Here is an 18,325-nt window from a genome sequence, read left to right as displayed (position 1 = left end):
GGCGCAACCCACGAGACCAAAACATGGTTGGGTAGTTTGTGGTTGGGTAGATCTTAAGCCACTAAGTAAAAACACTCAGGTTGAGTTCTGCTCTGCACCTGGTGTTTCCCCAAACACAAACATATACCAGAAGACATCTGCCTCTGCCTTCCAGAACTTTTTGACTTCCCTCTTCCGTCCACTGCATTAACCAAGTCCAATCCTGATTACTTCGCGAGTCTAGGCAAAAGCAGCCAGCTGTTGCCAGCTGTTTCGCCTAGTGCTGCGGGGACTCCACCATTAGGCAGACAGCCCAGCAGCGTCACCTACTCCCCGAGGGAGATAAACTTCTCCGCAGCCGATGGGCTTCCCCTCTGACTTGTAGAGCTTGCTTATTACCAATTATTTATTGTAAACGATTATCTGCAGAGCATTTGGCTGCAAAGAGAAGCTTACCGTCAATCCCTCCCTTTCGATCGCTCCCCCCCCCCGCCACCTTTTCAAAACAAAGCGGGGAGGGGGAACGCGCACCAACAGGAAAAACAGCTGAAGCAGGCAGGCGGGAAGGAGGAGGGGAACCAGCCGCCCGCCGCTCTCCCACAGCAAAGCGCCGCCCCTTTGCAACCGCAACGCCCAATCAGCATTAAGCGAAGGCAGAGAAAGTTACTGACAGCTCTCTTGCCTTTCTCTCGACTGGAAATCGCGGGCGAGTGGGAGGGGGGGGTCAAGCGGAGGAGCACGCGCCACCACCTTATTTGCATGGCCCAATAGAGCGGCGGTATGCAAATGAAGCGCCAGACGGTTGGCTAGGGGTTGGCAGGATAACTCCGGCCCAAGGGATCCTTTGTCCCTCATTCCAGCTGGGCGGTGGAGAGCAACCGAAGGCGGCCGGCGTCGCGGGACTAGATCGAGAGAGGCGCCAGGCTGCAAGCGGCTTGGAGCGAAGGAGGCTCGGGCAAAAGTGCAGAGGGGCGTGCGGCACAGTATAGGGAGAGCGGCGGCAGCCGAAAGCCGAGGATTGGCTTGCGGGAGAGAGAGGGAGAGACAGGTCCGTCGCTTTGCGGGAAAGCAGACGGAGAAGAGGCGCCCTCCAGGACGTCTACAAGGCGAGAGGAGGAGGAGGAACGGGGCAGAACGCCCGATCCCCGCGACCTCTTCCCGTCCTTCTCTACTGGAACCTGCAGCTGCAACATGACCCTGGAAGATCTGGCTGGGGAGCATCAGGCTTTTGGAAGGTACGTGAAGGATGAGCGGCCGGTGCCCTTTGGCCGTCCGAAAGGAAGGCTGCTCTCCTGCAGAGGCGTTCAGTTGCACGGTGGAAAATCGAGACGGGGGGTGGGGGACGCGGAGCTGCAGCGGAGATCGCCCCGCTCCCGTTGCTCCGCCGGCCGGCGACCGCGGCTGCCACCTCACAGCTGGGCAGGGATGGGGGGGGGAGGGGGAAGCCGGACAGGCGCGGTGGGGACGCTTGGAGGCGATCGGGGAAGAGGCGGTGCGGGGAAAGGGAGATTTGCGCCTGTGTGGGAATAGAAACTAGTGGAGACAGCGTTTGTGTGTGTGTGAGGAGAGGGCGGCATGGCCTTTTCTGACAGGACCCAGGAATAAGGCGAACAAGTTTAGACAGCGGCCGCTCCAATAGGCAGAAATGATCACACACACGCCTTGATCTCCTCCCTGCTTTTTAGGAGCGGTTCGGTTCCACTTGACGGGACTTTTCTGATGGATCTTGAGTTGTGCACCATAGGCTGGGGGGGTGAGGGGCTGGAAAGAAGTGGCCCCCTTACGCGTCTTGTTATGGCGATCTTGGATGACATTTTGGCTGGAGTTTGAGTTTTGAAACTTTTTTTTTTATTCCTTTCCTTGGGCTGCCAGCATGGAGAAGGTGGGGGATGCCCTGGAAGAAGTCCTGAGCAAAGCCCTGACTCAGAGAAGCATCACCGTTGGGGTGTATGAGGCTGCCAAACTACTCAATGTGTAAGTGGAGATTGAGGTGCTGGTGCCTGACTGTCTTGATTGGGAGCCACAACTACTCCCAGGTCCTCCCTTCATGGTGCTACTGGTTGATTGATCTACCTCAGGAAACATCAGGGCGGGGATGATGATCTGTCGGAAGCAAGCTCCTGAGCATGCATTATGCAGGCAGGGGAAAAAATAATCCTGAGTTTCTTGCCAAACACAAATGTGCTGATCATATTTAAGCTCCGCACTTGCAATTATTTTATTCCTCTCCCCTATTTACCCACAGTGCAAGAGTTCTAAAGCCAAGTGACAGTTAAGCTGATGGAAACTGCTGACAGGGGTTTTGCTTATGTGCCCTTTGCTTTGATGCTAAAGTCACTAGACTGCCTTTTTCCCCACTCTAAGCTGGAACTGTGGATGCTGAGCATTTAAAAATGCAGTTCCTGTCATCTGAAGTTCAAGTCCATATAAGACAATGTCTCAGCTTCTGCTTATACCCAGACAGAATTATTTCCCATGTTTGTAATATGCTCCGTGACTTCAGTTCCTGTTTTGTCTCAGTTCCTCATTATAAAATGCACCTATTATTGTTTGTCAGGCTGTGAATAATGCAATCTGTATTGTTTTACCCCTGCAGGGATCCAGATAATGTGGTGCTTTGCCTGTTAGCAGCAGATGAGGAAGACAACCAGGATGTTGCTTTACAAATTCACTTCACTCTGATTCAAGCTTTTTGTTGTGAAAATGACATCAATATACTTCGAGTGAGCAATCCAAGCCGCCTTGGAGAGCTTCTGCTCTTAGGGGCAAGTGGAGGGCTTGAACAGCCTGCAGACTTGCACTGTGTGCTAGTAACCGTAAGTTTTGTTTTTCTTAAGAGATGGGAGTATAAAATCTACTGGGACAGGATAATCTCTGTTGCTTCTTCATAGCCTGCCACTTAGCTATAATTGTAGTCAAAGTAAAAGCCTGAATTTCCAGCATTCTTACCTTACTGCATCTGGTTGTAAGTGAGAATTTGCATGGGCCTTTGTTTTAATTAGCCTTTTCCTCTGCACAAATTGTATCACCTCTTTCTTTGCTTATTGAGCACTTGAAAGCAAAGACCTGTACAAACATGTTTCATCCTGTTGACAACAGGATTGTACAACCTTATGAGTCACCTTCCTACAGTAACTCCCTGCCTATATTTGTCTTTCCTCATTACTAATTAGCTGAGAGGTCATTATTAGATAATTCACTTGGCTGTGATTAAAAGACTGGTCACTGTTACTTAGCAGTAATTTGTTTGTGGCCTTGATGTAATTTGGAGACTGCTAAATTATTCATAACTTCAGAAGTCATACTTTAAGAAGTAGGTTTACAATATTTATTTATTTATTTATTTTTACATTCAAGTTACAATAATAGCAATAGCAATAGCAATAGCAGTAGACTTATATACCGCTTCATAGGCCTTTCAGGCCTCTCTAAGCGGTTTACAGAGAGTCAGCATATTGCCCCCAACAATCTGGGTCCTCATTTTACCCACCTCGGAAGGATGGAAGGCTGAGTCAACCCTGAGCCGGTGAGATTTGAACCGCTGACCTGCTGATCTAGCAGTAGCCTGCAGTGCTGCATTTAACCACTGCGCCACCTTGGCTCTAAGGGAATAAGGGAATATAATATAAGGGAATTCAGTCAATATTTCTGTTGGTCAATCCATTATTTAACATGAACTGCAAATATAGTTTATACAGTTACTTGGCTGTTCATGCAAAGACAAATGATTTTTCGTCATTGTGAAGTGTGTGCATAATGCTTAGCTTGTGAATAAAATATTGATTGCTTATTTTTTTATCCAAACTATACTGCAGACAGTTTTTTTTTAAATCTACTTTTTATATTAGAGAGCTCTTTTGCTAGTTATTGGAGCGGGGGGGGGGACTCTATTAAGGTGAACTCGTGGATATTTTAAATAAAAATTGAAAACAGCTGTTTTTATACAAATCAGTTGAAAGTATTAAACTGAACTTACCCCCAGTAATAAATGTTGCATTGCAATCTTATCTAGAGCATTTTGTCTCTTTTATATATAGGTCCTTTTATTGTCAGCAGCATTTTACTTTGTGCTGACAGTGAACATTTTCTGTCTCATTTTCTCTTGCAGAATCCACATGCTTCTCAATGGAAGGATCCAGCCCTAAGTCAGCTGATCTGCTTTTGCCGTGAAAGCCGCTACATGGATCAGTGGGTCCCCGTTATTAATCTGCCTGAACGGTGACAGCAGGCAAATAAAGCTGAACTGAATAGAGAAAAATTTGCACTGAAGTTTCAAGATACTTTAGTTATTTGCTCAGGAAGTAATTTCCCAGCCTGACACAAGGATTACAGTAATTGAGGTCAAGTCAGCGGGCTGAGGTTGAACTGCACATTGTGTGAAACTGAAGGATATTTGACAGCACTGTTGGCCAATGATGGACGCAAAGCAGAAGCCATGTTGAGGGAGCAATAGAAACTCCAGAGGAAGTTAAGAGTTCTGCAAGACGGTTGTGAAATCAAGTGTGGCAGAGTTCCTTTCAGAAGCCACCAAGTGGGCTTAGTTGGCATTGTCAGAAAGGAAACTCCTAGTTTCTGTTTTAAATACCTTTCACGTTTGAGACCAAAAAGGGTTCGTTTACTCTAGCAACTATTCTCTTTGGTTTCAAAATGCCCATTGTTTTTCTTTTAAGAAATATTAAATTATTTTGCGAGACCAGTGAAAGATTTATTTATGCACCACTTGTATTAAAATGGTTGAACTGCTGCCTTTTAATGTTTGAAATTGGACTGTGTTCACTAAAATAAAACATTTAAAAACCACCAGGAAATAATTGTTTTTTGCATTTTGGCTAGAGGCAATACAAAGCATTAGTGTTGGTGAAACAATTCCTGGATCACGATTGTGACTGTCATACAGCATGGCATTCAGAAGGGCCCTAACTTTTAAAGTTTTTTCACAATACTTCGGAAGTTGTAGCAGCATAACATCTCTGAATATGAGAACATGCTGTGATTTATAAACCACTCTTATAAAATAGAACAGAATTTCTCCCCCCAAACTTAATAATAATAAAAATAGGCAAATGGTGAATTGTGGTTTGTCTTGTGGTTTGCATTCAAAAGATGGAGCAGGTAACATGGGAAAACTTAACAAAAATAATAATTAAAAGTGTTGTGGTTCTGCAAAGGTATTAGCATTAAACACCTGAAAGTAAGAATAGCTAAGCTACTCTTCTCACCCACATGCTTGCCAGCCAAACATGCACTCTCTTGAGGAAGGATGGGTTCTACTAAATGACACTTTTGCCCTGAATATCTGGGTAAAAAGGCAAATGAATCATCAGTAGAAGAAAGATGTATGGCAGTAAATGCATCTGCCCTAGAAAAGGTCTAAAAAAACAGCTGAATTGTAATTGAAACAAAAAAATGTTCTGCAAATGCCTCTTACTTTGTCTCATTACAAAGTATTGCAAGCGAAATGCTCCGAGTGCAGGGGGACTTGAAATCCCTCCAGACTGTATTGCTATTATTCTTTAAAGACCCTTGGAGTATATTTTATAATTGGACATAACAGGTATTAATTTTTACCTCGCCTTTATTTTATAAGTAACCCAAGGTGACAAACATAGTACTCGTTTTTCCTATTTTTCTCAAGAAAATCATTGGCCAAAGATCACCCAGCTAACTTTCATGCCACGGTGGGAGTAGAACTCACAATCTCGTTTCTAGCCTGGTGCCTTAACCACTACATAAAATTGGCTCATTGAACAATTCTCATTAAAGCATGGAACTATTCACAGAAACAAATGTCATGGGTTAGGCATATCTGTTCTATTAGGTAAGAGGCAGCTTGTGATAAGGTAGAAAGTTCCCCAATAGCAATTTATAGTGAACTATTTCATAATCTGTTATTTTTCTAGATCAGAGGCTGCCTAACGGCTGGATCAATTAACTAATATATGCCTCTTGTAAGAAAATGCATTAGTCTCTTCTTTATAGAATTCTTCATAATGAAATGTGCTTCAGAAATAATGTTTAATATATCAACAATAGTGAGGCCATGTTGTGTTTTAGGATCCCCAGCACCAGTAGCCACTCCCATTCTAATATTTTGAAATGTGTTGGACCTCAATTTCAAAGAATAGCTGTGCCACAGCAGGAGATTCAGGAAATCCAGGTAAAGACACCTTGAGACATCCAGAAGCAGCTGAATTGTTCCATTCTATTCTCAAGCTGTAAGACTAGGGAATCTCACTCATAAATTGCTTAATTATTTGTCTAGCCCAGGTCCCAGTGCTACACCATGCAAAAAAGCAAAGCTGCATAAACATCTGAAGTAGGTAAAAGGAAAATAATTATGAATTAGTTTGGGATGCAGGGCATCATTTGTAGCATAATTGTTCAGTAAATAGAAACAAGTCCAAAAAAAATCCACAATACAGGAAAATAGATAATGGGAAATAAAAGCATATCACACCTCAGTGATGAGTGGCATCCGCTAATCCGCTTTCTTAGAGAGCAAGAAATTAAAAACACCAAATATGAAGCAAATAACAAAGTGTTAATAAGAAATGAAAGCATACTATTACTTGAAATATGACACTGTCCCTTGAAACCTCAAATAGCTGCTTTGCCGGCAATTTTAAGTGTCAGCCATACAAAATAATACCTACAATTATGACTGACTTGGCTTTAAAAATATTTTCCGCTTTCCTTTTAAAATACATAGAAAGAAGTTATTAAAACATGTAAGTTTTTTTAAAGTTGTTTTTGAAAAGATGAGAGTAAGGGAAAGCATTATTGCCTAAAAAGTGTTGCTATGGGAGCTTGCACCTGACTGAATGAAATAAACGGAGACTATTCAGCAGCAAAACCAGATGGCTGAAACCAGATGGGCCAGTAACCTGCACAAAGTTAAAGATCTATGATTAACCACAGTTTCATCAGCAATTAATGTGTGTATACAGCAACAAAACTTGAAAGTAGGTTGCTAAATCATCACTTGATATTGTTGGAATGAAAATCTGAAAAAATATCAGTCCTTACCATCTTGTGCTGCCTGTACAATTCTATATAAATTAGATATTTGGGAGGAAAGAGCGCCTTTGTTTACTGACGTCTTAAGTGTGTGATGTGGTATTGATCCACAAGATTTCAAGACTGTATTTACTTGGTCAGTCTTTCTCAATTTGGTACTTTTCTGCTGTATTGGACTACAGCTACCATCTTGATATTAAAAGGTAATGGGAGCTGTTATACGACCCATGTGTGACGTGACGGTTGTGGAGGTTGCATTGCAGACAAACAAAACCATCAGAGAAAACAAACTGCAATTTTCCCAACTGGATGCCCTGAAAGGATCCATCATCCCCAGCCACTATAATTACTTTATGGACCCTTCCTCATGTAGGAATATTGAGCAGAAATTCTATTCCAGTGGTGTAACAGGTTAGTGGGGCATAAGCTCACTCTTACTCAGCAGCCTATGTCAGCACACCCACACAGAAATTATCACAGGCAGGAAGATGCCATTGCTCAACACAGACAAGCTTCCAAAATGTACCATTTAGGGCAATGAAAACTTTCTTTAGTGAATATCTGGTATTCCATTCTAAAATGGCCCAACTATAAATCATGTCTTTCTTAGTGGTCCAACCTTACATTATAGAGTTCAGTAGCCTCAGATAAGTGCATGAAATTGGATGGAAGGTAATATTTAAAGGAGCTGCCAAGAACAGCAATCAACAGAATTGGGTGTCTGAAATGAGAAGTGAGACTAATCCTTGTTCACTGATCTCTAAGCAGAATCTAGTCAAAGGAAGAATTTGTTGGATCTCATGTTTTGACAGGGCAGGTGAACATCTAACATGCAGTTTACCCCAGTCACAGATCCACAGCAAAAACTACCTACCAAATAGAAAGGCAGATATTCTGAGCGGTGGAGGGCTATATGGATCTTATCCTGTCCTTTATTTTTTCTTTCCTCGTAAGTATAGCAAACCTCAGCATACCAAATGCAACATCGCCTAGCAAGGAGGGCAGGGAGTGGAGATTTGCTACCAGTCCTATGATATTATGAGGATTATCACCACATTGTTGAATAGAATCTGACTATGGCAAAAGCTATTCTTGCTATTCATAATTATCTTTTCAGGATAGAGCATGCAGAATCAAAGGTGAAATATGTTCACTATTCTTGAAGCTAAAAGGTCGACATGCTTTGCAAACCATTTGCAAAGAAAGAATGTGCAGATGTCTTTGCAGTTCAGTGTTCCTCCGAAACGGTTCAGTGAAGTCAGGCTGTAAAAGTAGAGGTCACCCGTTGGCTTTCCAACTGATGCCTTAAAACAATATCAATAGCAGCAGAATGTGATTGCAGTTACATGCCTGGCTCAAATCGATTTGTCATGTCTTTATTAACTGATGCAACTAATGTGATGTATTATTTCTAACACACTTAAATTCAGTGCACTGCAATGATAGGCAGAAAACAATATGAAAAGAAATGATATTTAATTAAAGTATTTTATATCCATGATACTAAATATATTAGCTGTGAAAAGGAATCTTTACAGTTTTTAATCTTTCTAATGTTTGCAAGAAACCACCTTCCAAGAGCAATCACATTGTATAGAGAGGTACAATGAAAGCAAACAATTACAGATTGTTTATGAAAGATAAAACAAAACTATTAAAGTAATTTCATGCATTCTTTTTTACTTCAAAGGCAAATCATGGTATTATTCTTTTCAATGCAACATTACAGTAATGTGAGAGCAAGAAAAAAACAGAGAAGATTGTCTGTAAGAAATAAAGTTGTTTACTATTATATTTAAAAGGGATAAATAAAAACACAGCATGTTTCTAGACAGTATTATTTTTCTGCCGTGATGTTTCAAAGAAAACACCAAGGTGGAGGTTAGTGGTACAATGACTAAAAACTCCTTATTAAGTTTCATACTCTTAATTTCAAACTTCACAATAGTGTAGAAGTTATTATTTTAAATTAAGTGTTCATTTCCCCCCTATTCTGTTAATCACATTAACCTAAGCACCACTGCAGCAAGTCCCATTGAAGTGAATCCAAGGCAATAGATATAAAGGCAATGTTCTCAATTTTTTGTTGAGGTATCACCATTGCACACATGCAATGTGTGTATGTTTCAACTCTCAATATATTAAAAAAAAAGTTATGAAAAGCTGGTGAGGGGTGAGGAGGCATCTAGCAACAACTTAAACTTGGAGAGAAATAACTCAAAGCAGCTCGTTACATTTTGGTTCTGAATTTATTGTTGCTTTGATTGAAAACTGCTACATCTCAATCAATACAAGAAACCGAACAAGGGTGAGGTTGACAGCCCATGAGCCTTTCAAGGGGAAGTCAAAATGCATTCGTAAATGGAAGTTGGCACAACATTTTACTTGGCTCAAATGAAAACATCTGCAGTTTACAACACCGTGTTTTCAATAATTATCTCCGGTTTGTAAAATACACATGAATGATAAAAATTTAAAGCACTGCTGGTGAAAATATTGGTTTGGATCCAAAGCACCACAACATAAACCAAATTGCTGCTTGCATCGCTCTGCAAATACAAGGAAAGCAGTTTCTAGACTACTTTAAGATGCAAGTTCATAGCATTTCCTATGCTTCTCTGGCACATGTAGAGAACGGTCTTTGCTTATATCGTACAAGACTATACATGCTTACTCAGAAATAAGCCCCATTATAATGAATAGTGGTTTACCCTTAATAAACCATGAGAGACTGTAGCCTCTGAATGGTCTCTTATGTATGTCCCGTCAGCACGGCTCACTTGTGAAAGGGGGCTTTCTCCCTTGCAAGCATGTATTGGATTCTTGGATTCTTGCTTTTCCTTTTTCCTGGGAATATATTAGGGTAAGGCTAAAACATTGCTTTTTGGGATATAGTATATCTTATCCCACATATGGAAGGGCATATTTGGATCCAACCTATTTTGGCCTGGTGCTATAACACTACAACAAGGCGAATACATAAGTACTGTCAGATTTTAACAACAAAAGATCACATTCTAGAAGAAGGCAATGGCAAACCATTTCTATATTGCTGCTCCAAAGCTAGATGGATGTGTCTGTGAAGTTATCAAGAGCTGAGGCCAACTTGAAAAAGACTAAAGTAGCATGATTAGCAATGCAAAAAGAACAAAAAGTCCAGAAAGCAGGCCCAATATTAAGGTGTCAAAACTCAAGGCTTAATTTGGAAAAATGTGAACTGAGAGATGAGTAGAAGAAATTAGAAAAAAAACTAATGGCACCCATCAATTGCAAGGCAACATCTAAAGATGTCCTTCTTTCTTTTGGTAATGCCTCCTCTATCCAGTTTATGTTCAGTCAAGTCAGGCAAGAGGACTATTAAGCAGGATGCTTTTTCAAATGCCTGATCACTAAGTGCTAATCTTAGTTTTGACTCAACGTGTAACAAGTCAAACATCATTTATTAGATACTCAATCACTGAGGGTATTTAAGTAAGTTACAGAGGTTCATCTATCATAAATCTGATTTTAAAATTTAAGGATATGGACCTTTTAATCTTACATGAAGTAGAACTTAAATGAGAAGCAGGGAACAATCATAATCAGTTTAAAATGCCTCGCTAGCAAGAGTAACTGAATGTGTCCAAATTCATTCATTAAAGCATATGGAGCAGCATTTGCTGGTGATAGTGTAGTGTTTGCAACATGGAAAATGCTTTTGTTTGCATATCAGTATATATATATATCAGCACAAATACAACTATATATATGAAAATATAAAATTGGTGAATGTGCTGAGAATTTTTAAAATTGCATTCATCTGATGAGTAGAATAGGTCTAAAAAGAGCAGCATTCTAATTGTTTAAAAAAATACTGATATTTGGGATAGGATTTGTAGGAAACAGGTTGGGTTGGTGATGGGTGAGAAAACGTCCAGCATTAACTTCTGCTTTTACAAGTAATATAATGTTCAGGTGCCCATTTACCAGTGGCAATACCAATTTATTCATTACAAATAATTATATCGACTCTCTTAGAGTTGACAGGCCTGCCAATGCAGTCTCTCCTCATTTATAGGCTTATTGCAATGAGCATCAACTCTGACAATTGAGAGCTTCAATACTTTATGGCCATCATGCATGAGCTTAGGTACATGATCTGTACATTCTTAACTCACCAGAGGACCATCTACCGGTGCGAATTAACCACTTCCATATAGCAAAGTCAAACGTAGGTTGACCTTTTCCTCTGGATTTTACTTCCTATGTTAAGATCATAACACAAGCCTAACTACTGTCTGGTTCACTTCATTTAACAGAAATGCAAGTTAACCCATGTTGTTGCCATGGACTAACGTTGCAAGAATCATCCTTTATAAAGAAGATTTATATAGCTGACAAATCAACTGCTGCCCAATTATCTTAAAACAAACCAAAAAATAGGTCATCTGTGTTAATTTGGGGACACGGACTTAAGACTTGATATCAGAAAAGACACTGTTTAAAATTATGATAGCAACTATGATGGCACCAAATTCCAGGTAATCTAATTTAATGAATTGTACGTTGATTATGTGATGGCCAGAGTGATATAAAATAAGCAAAATCAATGCAAAATTGTGGATATGTTATCAGTTCCGTACTATTTTTAGGAAGTTATTTTAGTTTTTAAAATGTGTTAAATTTATGTTTTGGGAACATGAAGGCGAAAAGAAACACAATATCAACACAGCAGCATGCAGAATTAATACAGTTCTCCACAAGAGCTTGATTATAATGCAGTGAAAAGCACCAGTAAATTGGGTGGGGGACTTTGGCTTACCAGCTCTGCAGCTAGCTTCTCAATACAGTTACGGTGAAACCAAGTATGCGTTAAGCTGTCACCAAGCAGATACAAACACTATGGAAGTCTAGGTCTTAACAAGAAGAAATATTTGAGGGGCTGTCCCTTGGCTGGTTGAAAATGAATGTTTGGGGTTGGCTTTGCATTCTATGCTGAAGTTTCTATGAGGGAAATCTAATCATGCATCCGAGGGCCTCTACCTATGGAACAACAACAAAAAGCTACAAGTAATCCACCTTCGAAACACAGAGCTATGGCAGATCACAATAATACTATAAAAATTAAAAGGCCAAACAAATAGAATACAGATACATACCCCTGGCTTAAAATGTATCAGTGTTGCTTCTTTCTATTCAGTATCTCATTATCGCATGAATGGTACCCAAATTCTTTAATAATGTTAACATATACAAGGGATTAGCTGCTGCCGCTGAGAATTGCTATAATCCTTCAAGCATTTATTTAGCACAACCATTGATTTTAATAGGTCTTGTGCAGAAGCAGTAGCACCATAGATTTCACTCAGAGTCTCTCTTCCTACTTAGTGATTGTTTGATATTTATGAAATGTAAATTGGGGGATCAAACTGAAAAAAGGCTGAAAGCTTCCAAAAACCAGTTCATTAGAAACTGTGTAGGAAAGGCAAAGGACAGAACTCCTCTTAAAAGACAAAAAGAAAAGGAGGATAAATTTTTAGACACCATTATCGCAATCAATCTGAATGTAGTGTAGTCTACATTTCAGCGGAAATAAAAGATAACTTAAAGGCGACAGGCGTCACTTTTCAAAGCTATGTTGAGAACCAGAATGTACAAATGTGTAGGTTTTTAAGACATTGTTGAAAGCTTAAGATATACTAAATAGTGAAAGCATTAAGTGCAGAAATTCTATCAATAAATGCAGCAATGAACTCTGAAGAGTGCACTTAAAGAATGCACTTTGGAATGTGTCTATACATCTAAACGAACATATGCATACACCCTAGATATAGACTCCATTTACATATACAAGGTACACACTGGTATCAAATCAAATGCAAAAGAAAGCTTGATTAGCATTCTAGGCTTGTCTACCTCACTACTCTGTAAATGAAGCTCAGGCAACTTTGGTCTTGATAGTTCAATCCTTGGATCTGTGAACACTCACTACATTTTAAAATCAAGCCCAGCCCAGCCCAGCCCAGCCCAGCCCAGCCCGGCAAAGCCAAGAGAATCCATGCCTAACAACATTTGTAGAACCCTTCCATTTTTGCAAGAAGTAACTTTTAGAACCGTGTGCCTGGCATTGAGGATGGGAGAAACAAACATTCAAGGAAACTTAAAAGTTCATTCATACACAAGGTGGAAATAAGTTGCTGTTTTATGCAATGGCTACCAGGTGACCTTCAGGTTACTTCTCTAAAATTGGCTAGGTTGGTTTTGCAGGGGAAGGTTTAGAAGGCATTTTGCTGCTTTGCCTATAGAATAATGCAGGTTTTTTTATCCTTGAAGGGATTTTCTGAAGCAGGTATGCCCATTAGTAAAGGATCCTTCCTGGCATGTTCCTCACAATAGCACATTAGATCTGCTGATGCCTTTGACACCTGCAGAGGAAAAAAGAGGCAGAATTATAAATTTTCCAAAAAGCTTCTTTTAATAAAGTGAATTTTAAGATACACTCATTGAATATGTGCAAGTGTACACAAAAAACACTTTGCAGTCTTTTAGCTTTTGTTTATGAAGGAGGCTTTAGTGGTAAATAAACAAATTGCAAAATGAGAAGCCGAATGTATGTAAACCTTTAGGTTTATGCTTTTTTTATTTGTCATCATGTCCCACGGGGTGGTTGTAGGATTAAATTGTTAAGAAGCTTGATATGAGATTAAAAGTAGATATGCATAACTTTTCATTTTCTGTTCTTCACATATGCATCTTAAAAAGTCTGGGAATGCCTATGGCACTCTTATCTTCTACAAAGAAAGCACAGCACTGGTGCTTTATGCGACCATGCTGATCAAGATACAACAGAGACAGAATCTAGTACATCTTGACAGCGGCTTTCTACAAATGGCTAGAGAATCACAGAACAAGAATTGGACGAGTCTATTCAGACCTTTGGATCAACCTCTTCCTCAATGCAGAAATCACAATTAAAGCATCCCAGGTAGAGGGTTGTCCTTCTCCTTCAACATTCAAAACAAGGGAGCCTATTACCTCTTTGAATAACTGGTTCCACTGTCAAACTGCTTACAATTTGAACACCCTTGCTAACATTCAATCAGAATCTATCTTTCTAGGATTTAAATCTATATTTCCATGGCTGCACTCTGGGATAGGGATGGACAGGCCTTGACCTTCTATGTGACCTCCCTTCAGGAATTTGAAGAATGCTATTATAGGTTCTCTCAAGCATTGTTTCTGAAGGTTAAACGTCTCCGGCCCCTTCAAACTCTCTTCTTGAGATTTGGTTTCCTGTTCTCTGAAATCATTCTTGGTTCTCTAAACCCAAATCTGTAAGACATGGGGACCAACTTAAAATTGGATCTGAGCAAAGCAAAACAATGATTACTACTTTCTGTAATTTATAAATTATACTTTTATTAACTGTATTTGCCTGTTTTCGTAGCATGCTGACTTGTTTTTAATTTGTAACCAACTACTATTCCATTTTCTTTACAAATACAGATAGTCCTTGACTTATGACCATAATGGAACTTGCCCATTATGGTGGTAAGTCATGAAAGTAGTAAAGCAGGTCATTTCAGTTAAGCAAACATTACAGTCATAAAGCGAGTTCATTGGTTGCTATGGGCTGTTTTTGTCAAAAATCATAAGTAAAACCCGGTTATCTGACTGCAAGTCACTGCAAACGACTGCAAGTGTGGGCCAGTTAGAGAACTCCCAACATATGGTCACATGATCATTGGGATGTGTTTGTGTGGCCACTGACACTTTGGAATTGTGCTGTAAGTACCTTTGAAGGAATCTATCAGAATTTTGAATGGTTGCTAAGTGATGTGCATAATTTGAGGACTACGTTTACTTTTACTAAGCCAAGTATCCCACAGCCTATACCTTTATGCAATTTATATGTGTTTACTAAATTATTGTTCCTTCAATTTTTGGTCACCTGCAGATTTGTTAAGTATGCCCTTTACGTTTTCACCCATGTCATTACTGAAAATACCGAAGAATAGAAGATCCAGGATTGATTCCTTCCTCTAATTGGATCAGGAACAAACAATAAACATGCCTGCAAAATTGTGTTTTGAACCAGTTATGTATCGATTTAATTATCATGCCATCCAACCTATACTTAACCAGCTTGCTAATCAGCTTGCCAAATGCTTTTAATGATGTCAAAATATATTACAGCTATAATTATAAACTGGACCAGAATTTCCATCACTAAGTAATGCAGATGTAAAGTGCAAGATCACAAGGTCATACTATTTAGCAGTGGCAATCCCATTGCCATTATTAAGGGGAAATGTGAGTTGTTAAGTGAGGCCCTCTTTGCAATTTCCTAACAAACCAAGTCAATTGGGCAGCTAGCAGGAAGTTGCTAGTCTCAGATGGCTTGCAAGCAGGCAGGGAAACAGGTAAATGGCTGATGTTGGGTGGGAGAGAGAGTGAGGGGGGTGCATGGATGGTCAGGGAGAGGCAGCTGAAGCATGTCAAGTTTTGGGAGTTGCTGCTTTTGAGGGGGAGGGAGAGGCTGCATGAGAGTTTGCGAATGGTCGAGGCACCATGCAAATGCAGTGAGACTTGGGAAGGATGTGTGGGAGGGAGAGACTTACCAGAGCAACTTGTGACTTGCTGGCTTCCCTATTGACTTTGTTTGTGGGAAGCTGCCAGGAAAGGATGGTGATCACATAAGCATAGGACACTGTAACTTTTGTAAGTACAAGTCAGTTCCCAAGTGTCCAATTGTGATTATGTGACTGTATGGGTGGGGGGACAATTGGAACTTAAAAGGACTGGTTGTTACCATCACTCATTCAGGCAGTGTTCACAACTTCAAAAGTTCACTAAATTAGTGATCATTAAGCAAGAACTACCTGTATGTCTACACAGTGGTGGGTTTCAAATAATTTAGCAACTGGTTCTCTGCCCTAATGATTTCTTCCAACAACCAGTTCACCAAAGTGCTCAGAAAGTTAACAACCGGTTTTCCCGAAGTGGTGCGAACTGGTTGAATCCCACCACTGTGTTTATAGGAAGAATATGCAGTATCTTCCATGCATGAACTGTTTCCTGCATAGGGCAGCTGGCTCTCAATGGTCTGTACTCAAACCAACCCATGCATGCTTCACATGTTTTGATGTATACAAAAGGGCCTCAAAAGATCAAAAGGCAGACAGGCCAGCACACAAGCCATGCAGAGGAAGTACAAATGTATCAACATTTCCCAATTTGTCTTATAAAAGTCACTCTGTGATCCCTCCTACTTTTGTTTTGGTTGAAACCCAACGATCAAAGTATTCTGGATGTTGTTTTTGCCAAAGCATGGCTCACCGAACCAGTTTGGCACAACTTCCATAATGGAAGAGTGTATATCAGGTTTACAAACTATATTTTTCATTTCATGCACATCCTTAGCCTACAGCATTCCCACAATCTATTATGGAATTTGCTTGATCAAAAAAGAGATTATCCTCTGTCTACAAAGACTCACTCTTGACAAATCCCTGCTGATTTTTTTTTAATTGTTGTTTTCAAGGTGCTGACAAGTGCTTATAATTATTCTAGAATCTCTGCAGGCAGACTGATTGGTATATAATTTGCTGGACTTTTTGCTTTCTGTGTTTTCTGATTTCTGATTTTGAAAAATGTGTGAGAATTTTGACTATATCATCAGTTAGTTCCTCTCTACCTTGCAATTAATCTGATATTAGAGATTTAAACTTATTAAATATGAATTCTCTGATAACGTTTTTTTTAAATTTAAGGTTCATTTATGCCGCCTGCTCTTCACAATTCCAAGTGGACCACATACACATATATACATATATATGTGTATGTATATGTGTGCATACTGTATGTGTAATATGTATGTACACACTCGTCACACGTATACTGGAGAAGACTGCATCAAAATAGAATTTGAGTAATTAACTTTTTCTCAGCATTCTGCTGACACTGAATATATACTAATATTTTTCTTTTTCTTTTGAATATACCTAATAGGCCTTTTTGTTCTTCTTGGGATTCTTTCCTTTGATTTCTTATTCTAACATTTCACTTTCCTGATACTAGCTCTACAATTCCAATTCACTGTCTGTATTATTCCTTTGTATTTATCCTTTTTATTCTTTCCCAATCCAAAAACAGGTTGGAGAGAAATTGTGTAAGAGTCTTGGGACTCTGTTTCTCTGGAAGTCAGCAGGATAACTTTTTGAAAGCTGAACAGAACAAGATCAAAATTACATTATGTCTTATGTGACTGACCAACATAATCTCCAAATGTGTGTCTATTACATGTATCTAACTGTATTGGGCCTTGAAGTTTCATTAAACAAAAGATATTAGACTCCCAATGCCATATTCCAATCACTTCAAGGCAATTCTTAAACTTATTTGATTTTTTTAAAAAGCATTTGAAAACATAAGAGGAGAGACAGAGAACACACTTTAAATAATAAACACATAGTTCATAGCAAGAAAATATATTATGCTTAACCTTTATCCTTTCTATAGATGCTTCTATTCTCAACTGCTGAACAGTTCTTCTTGCTTGAGCTATGTTGTTTGTGGTGCCAGACGTTTTGCCAGACATTCTCGGTGAACTCTTCCAAGCACTGTTAAGAAAAGACAATGGGTTGCTTTGCTGGCAAAAAAAATCATAATTAATCAACAACAGGAACAAAGGTTCAGAATATTCCATGTCTTCCAATGTAACAGTAACTAAGCTTTCACAACAGAAGAAGAAAATAACTTTGCAATAGTAAAGTTGATAAAATATTGGGAGCAATGAGTTTATAAATGTAGAATTTTATTTTATTTTAAAGCATACTAAGACTGCCAGTTCGTAACCATGAATCAACTTTTTCCCCAAACGTTTTATACATGGAAACAAGCAGTAGAATTATTGTTTTCAAAAGACATTATGTGTATTCACAAAAAAAGTAATAAGATACACGAAAATGTATTTTTCTTATTGAATGTTATATAGTCTGCAACACCTTTGATGTTCAAAGCACTTGTCTAGTCTTCTGCAGCTGGTCCCTTTAGAATTTGGGTTCTAAGTATTCAAGGTTTATGCCCATCAGATCACCTGCTAAATATATTTGGTCTACCATAGGTAGATAAGTGTGTGTGTGTGTGTTTGTGTGTGCGTTTGTGCATGCATGAGGGAGGGAGAAGGAGATAGAGAAACCTACCTCACAGAGTTGTTATGAGGAAAATAGGAGGAGTAGAGGTAGTCTTTGCCTTACAACAATTTGTTTAGTGACTGTTCAAAGTTACAACGACACTTAAACAAGTGACTTATGACCATTTTTCAGTTATGACCTTTCTTGCATCCCCA

General features: G+C 39.5%; 2 protein-coding genes across 4 annotated transcripts in view; one reads left to right on the top strand and one right to left on the bottom strand.

Annotated features, from left to right (window-relative positions):
* Positions 1–836: 836 nt before the first annotated feature.
* Positions 837–4,779, top strand: GADD45A (growth arrest and DNA damage inducible alpha). The gene is made up of 4 exons (XM_032218295.1): positions 837–1,214; positions 1,852–1,953; positions 2,576–2,795; positions 4,088–4,779. The coding sequence occupies exons 1-4, from the start codon at positions 1,171–1,173 to the stop codon at positions 4,199–4,201; spliced, it is 480 nt and encodes a 159-aa protein (XP_032074186.1). The 5' UTR covers positions 837–1,170; the 3' UTR covers positions 4,202–4,779.
* Positions 4,780–9,226: 4,447 nt separating this feature from the next.
* The window catches only part of GNG12 (G protein subunit gamma 12), a 49,211-nt gene continuing 40,112 nt past the window's right edge, over positions 9,227–18,325 (bottom strand). For all 3 annotated transcript variants that reach the window (XM_032217611.1, XM_032217610.1, XM_032217609.1), the window contains 2 exons: positions 17,480–17,597; positions 9,227–13,400 (listed from right to left, as the gene is read on the bottom strand). In XM_032217611.1, coding sequence (XP_032073502.1) covers positions 13,275–13,400; positions 17,480–17,575 — 222 coding nt within the window. In that variant the 5' untranslated portion in view covers positions 17,576–17,597 and the 3' untranslated portion in view covers positions 9,227–13,274. The remainder of the gene's footprint in view (positions 13,401–17,479; positions 17,598–18,325) is intronic.

The sequence above is a fragment of the Thamnophis elegans genome, chromosome 5 (assembly GCF_009769535.1).
Source record: "Thamnophis elegans isolate rThaEle1 chromosome 5, rThaEle1.pri, whole genome shotgun sequence".
NCBI lineage: Eukaryota > Metazoa > Chordata > Lepidosauria > Squamata > Colubridae > Thamnophis > Thamnophis elegans.
Note: the sequence above shows the minus strand (reverse complement) of the source record. Positions and strands in the feature narration are given on the sequence as shown.

Bases quoted from the DNA above. Each gene is read 5' to 3' on its own strand.
- GADD45A (XM_032218295.1), top strand. From the start codon at position 1,171: ATGACCCTGGAAGATCTGGCTGGGGAGCATCAGGCTTTTGGAAG. The intron at 1,215-1,851 runs GTACGTGAAGGA...TTGGGCTGCCAG, and splicing joins GAGCATCAGGCTTTTGGAAG to CATGGAGAAGGTGGGGGATG. The intron at 2,796-4,087 runs GTAAGTTTTGTT...TTTCTCTTGCAG, and splicing joins TGCACTGTGTGCTAGTAACC to AATCCACATGCTTCTCAATG.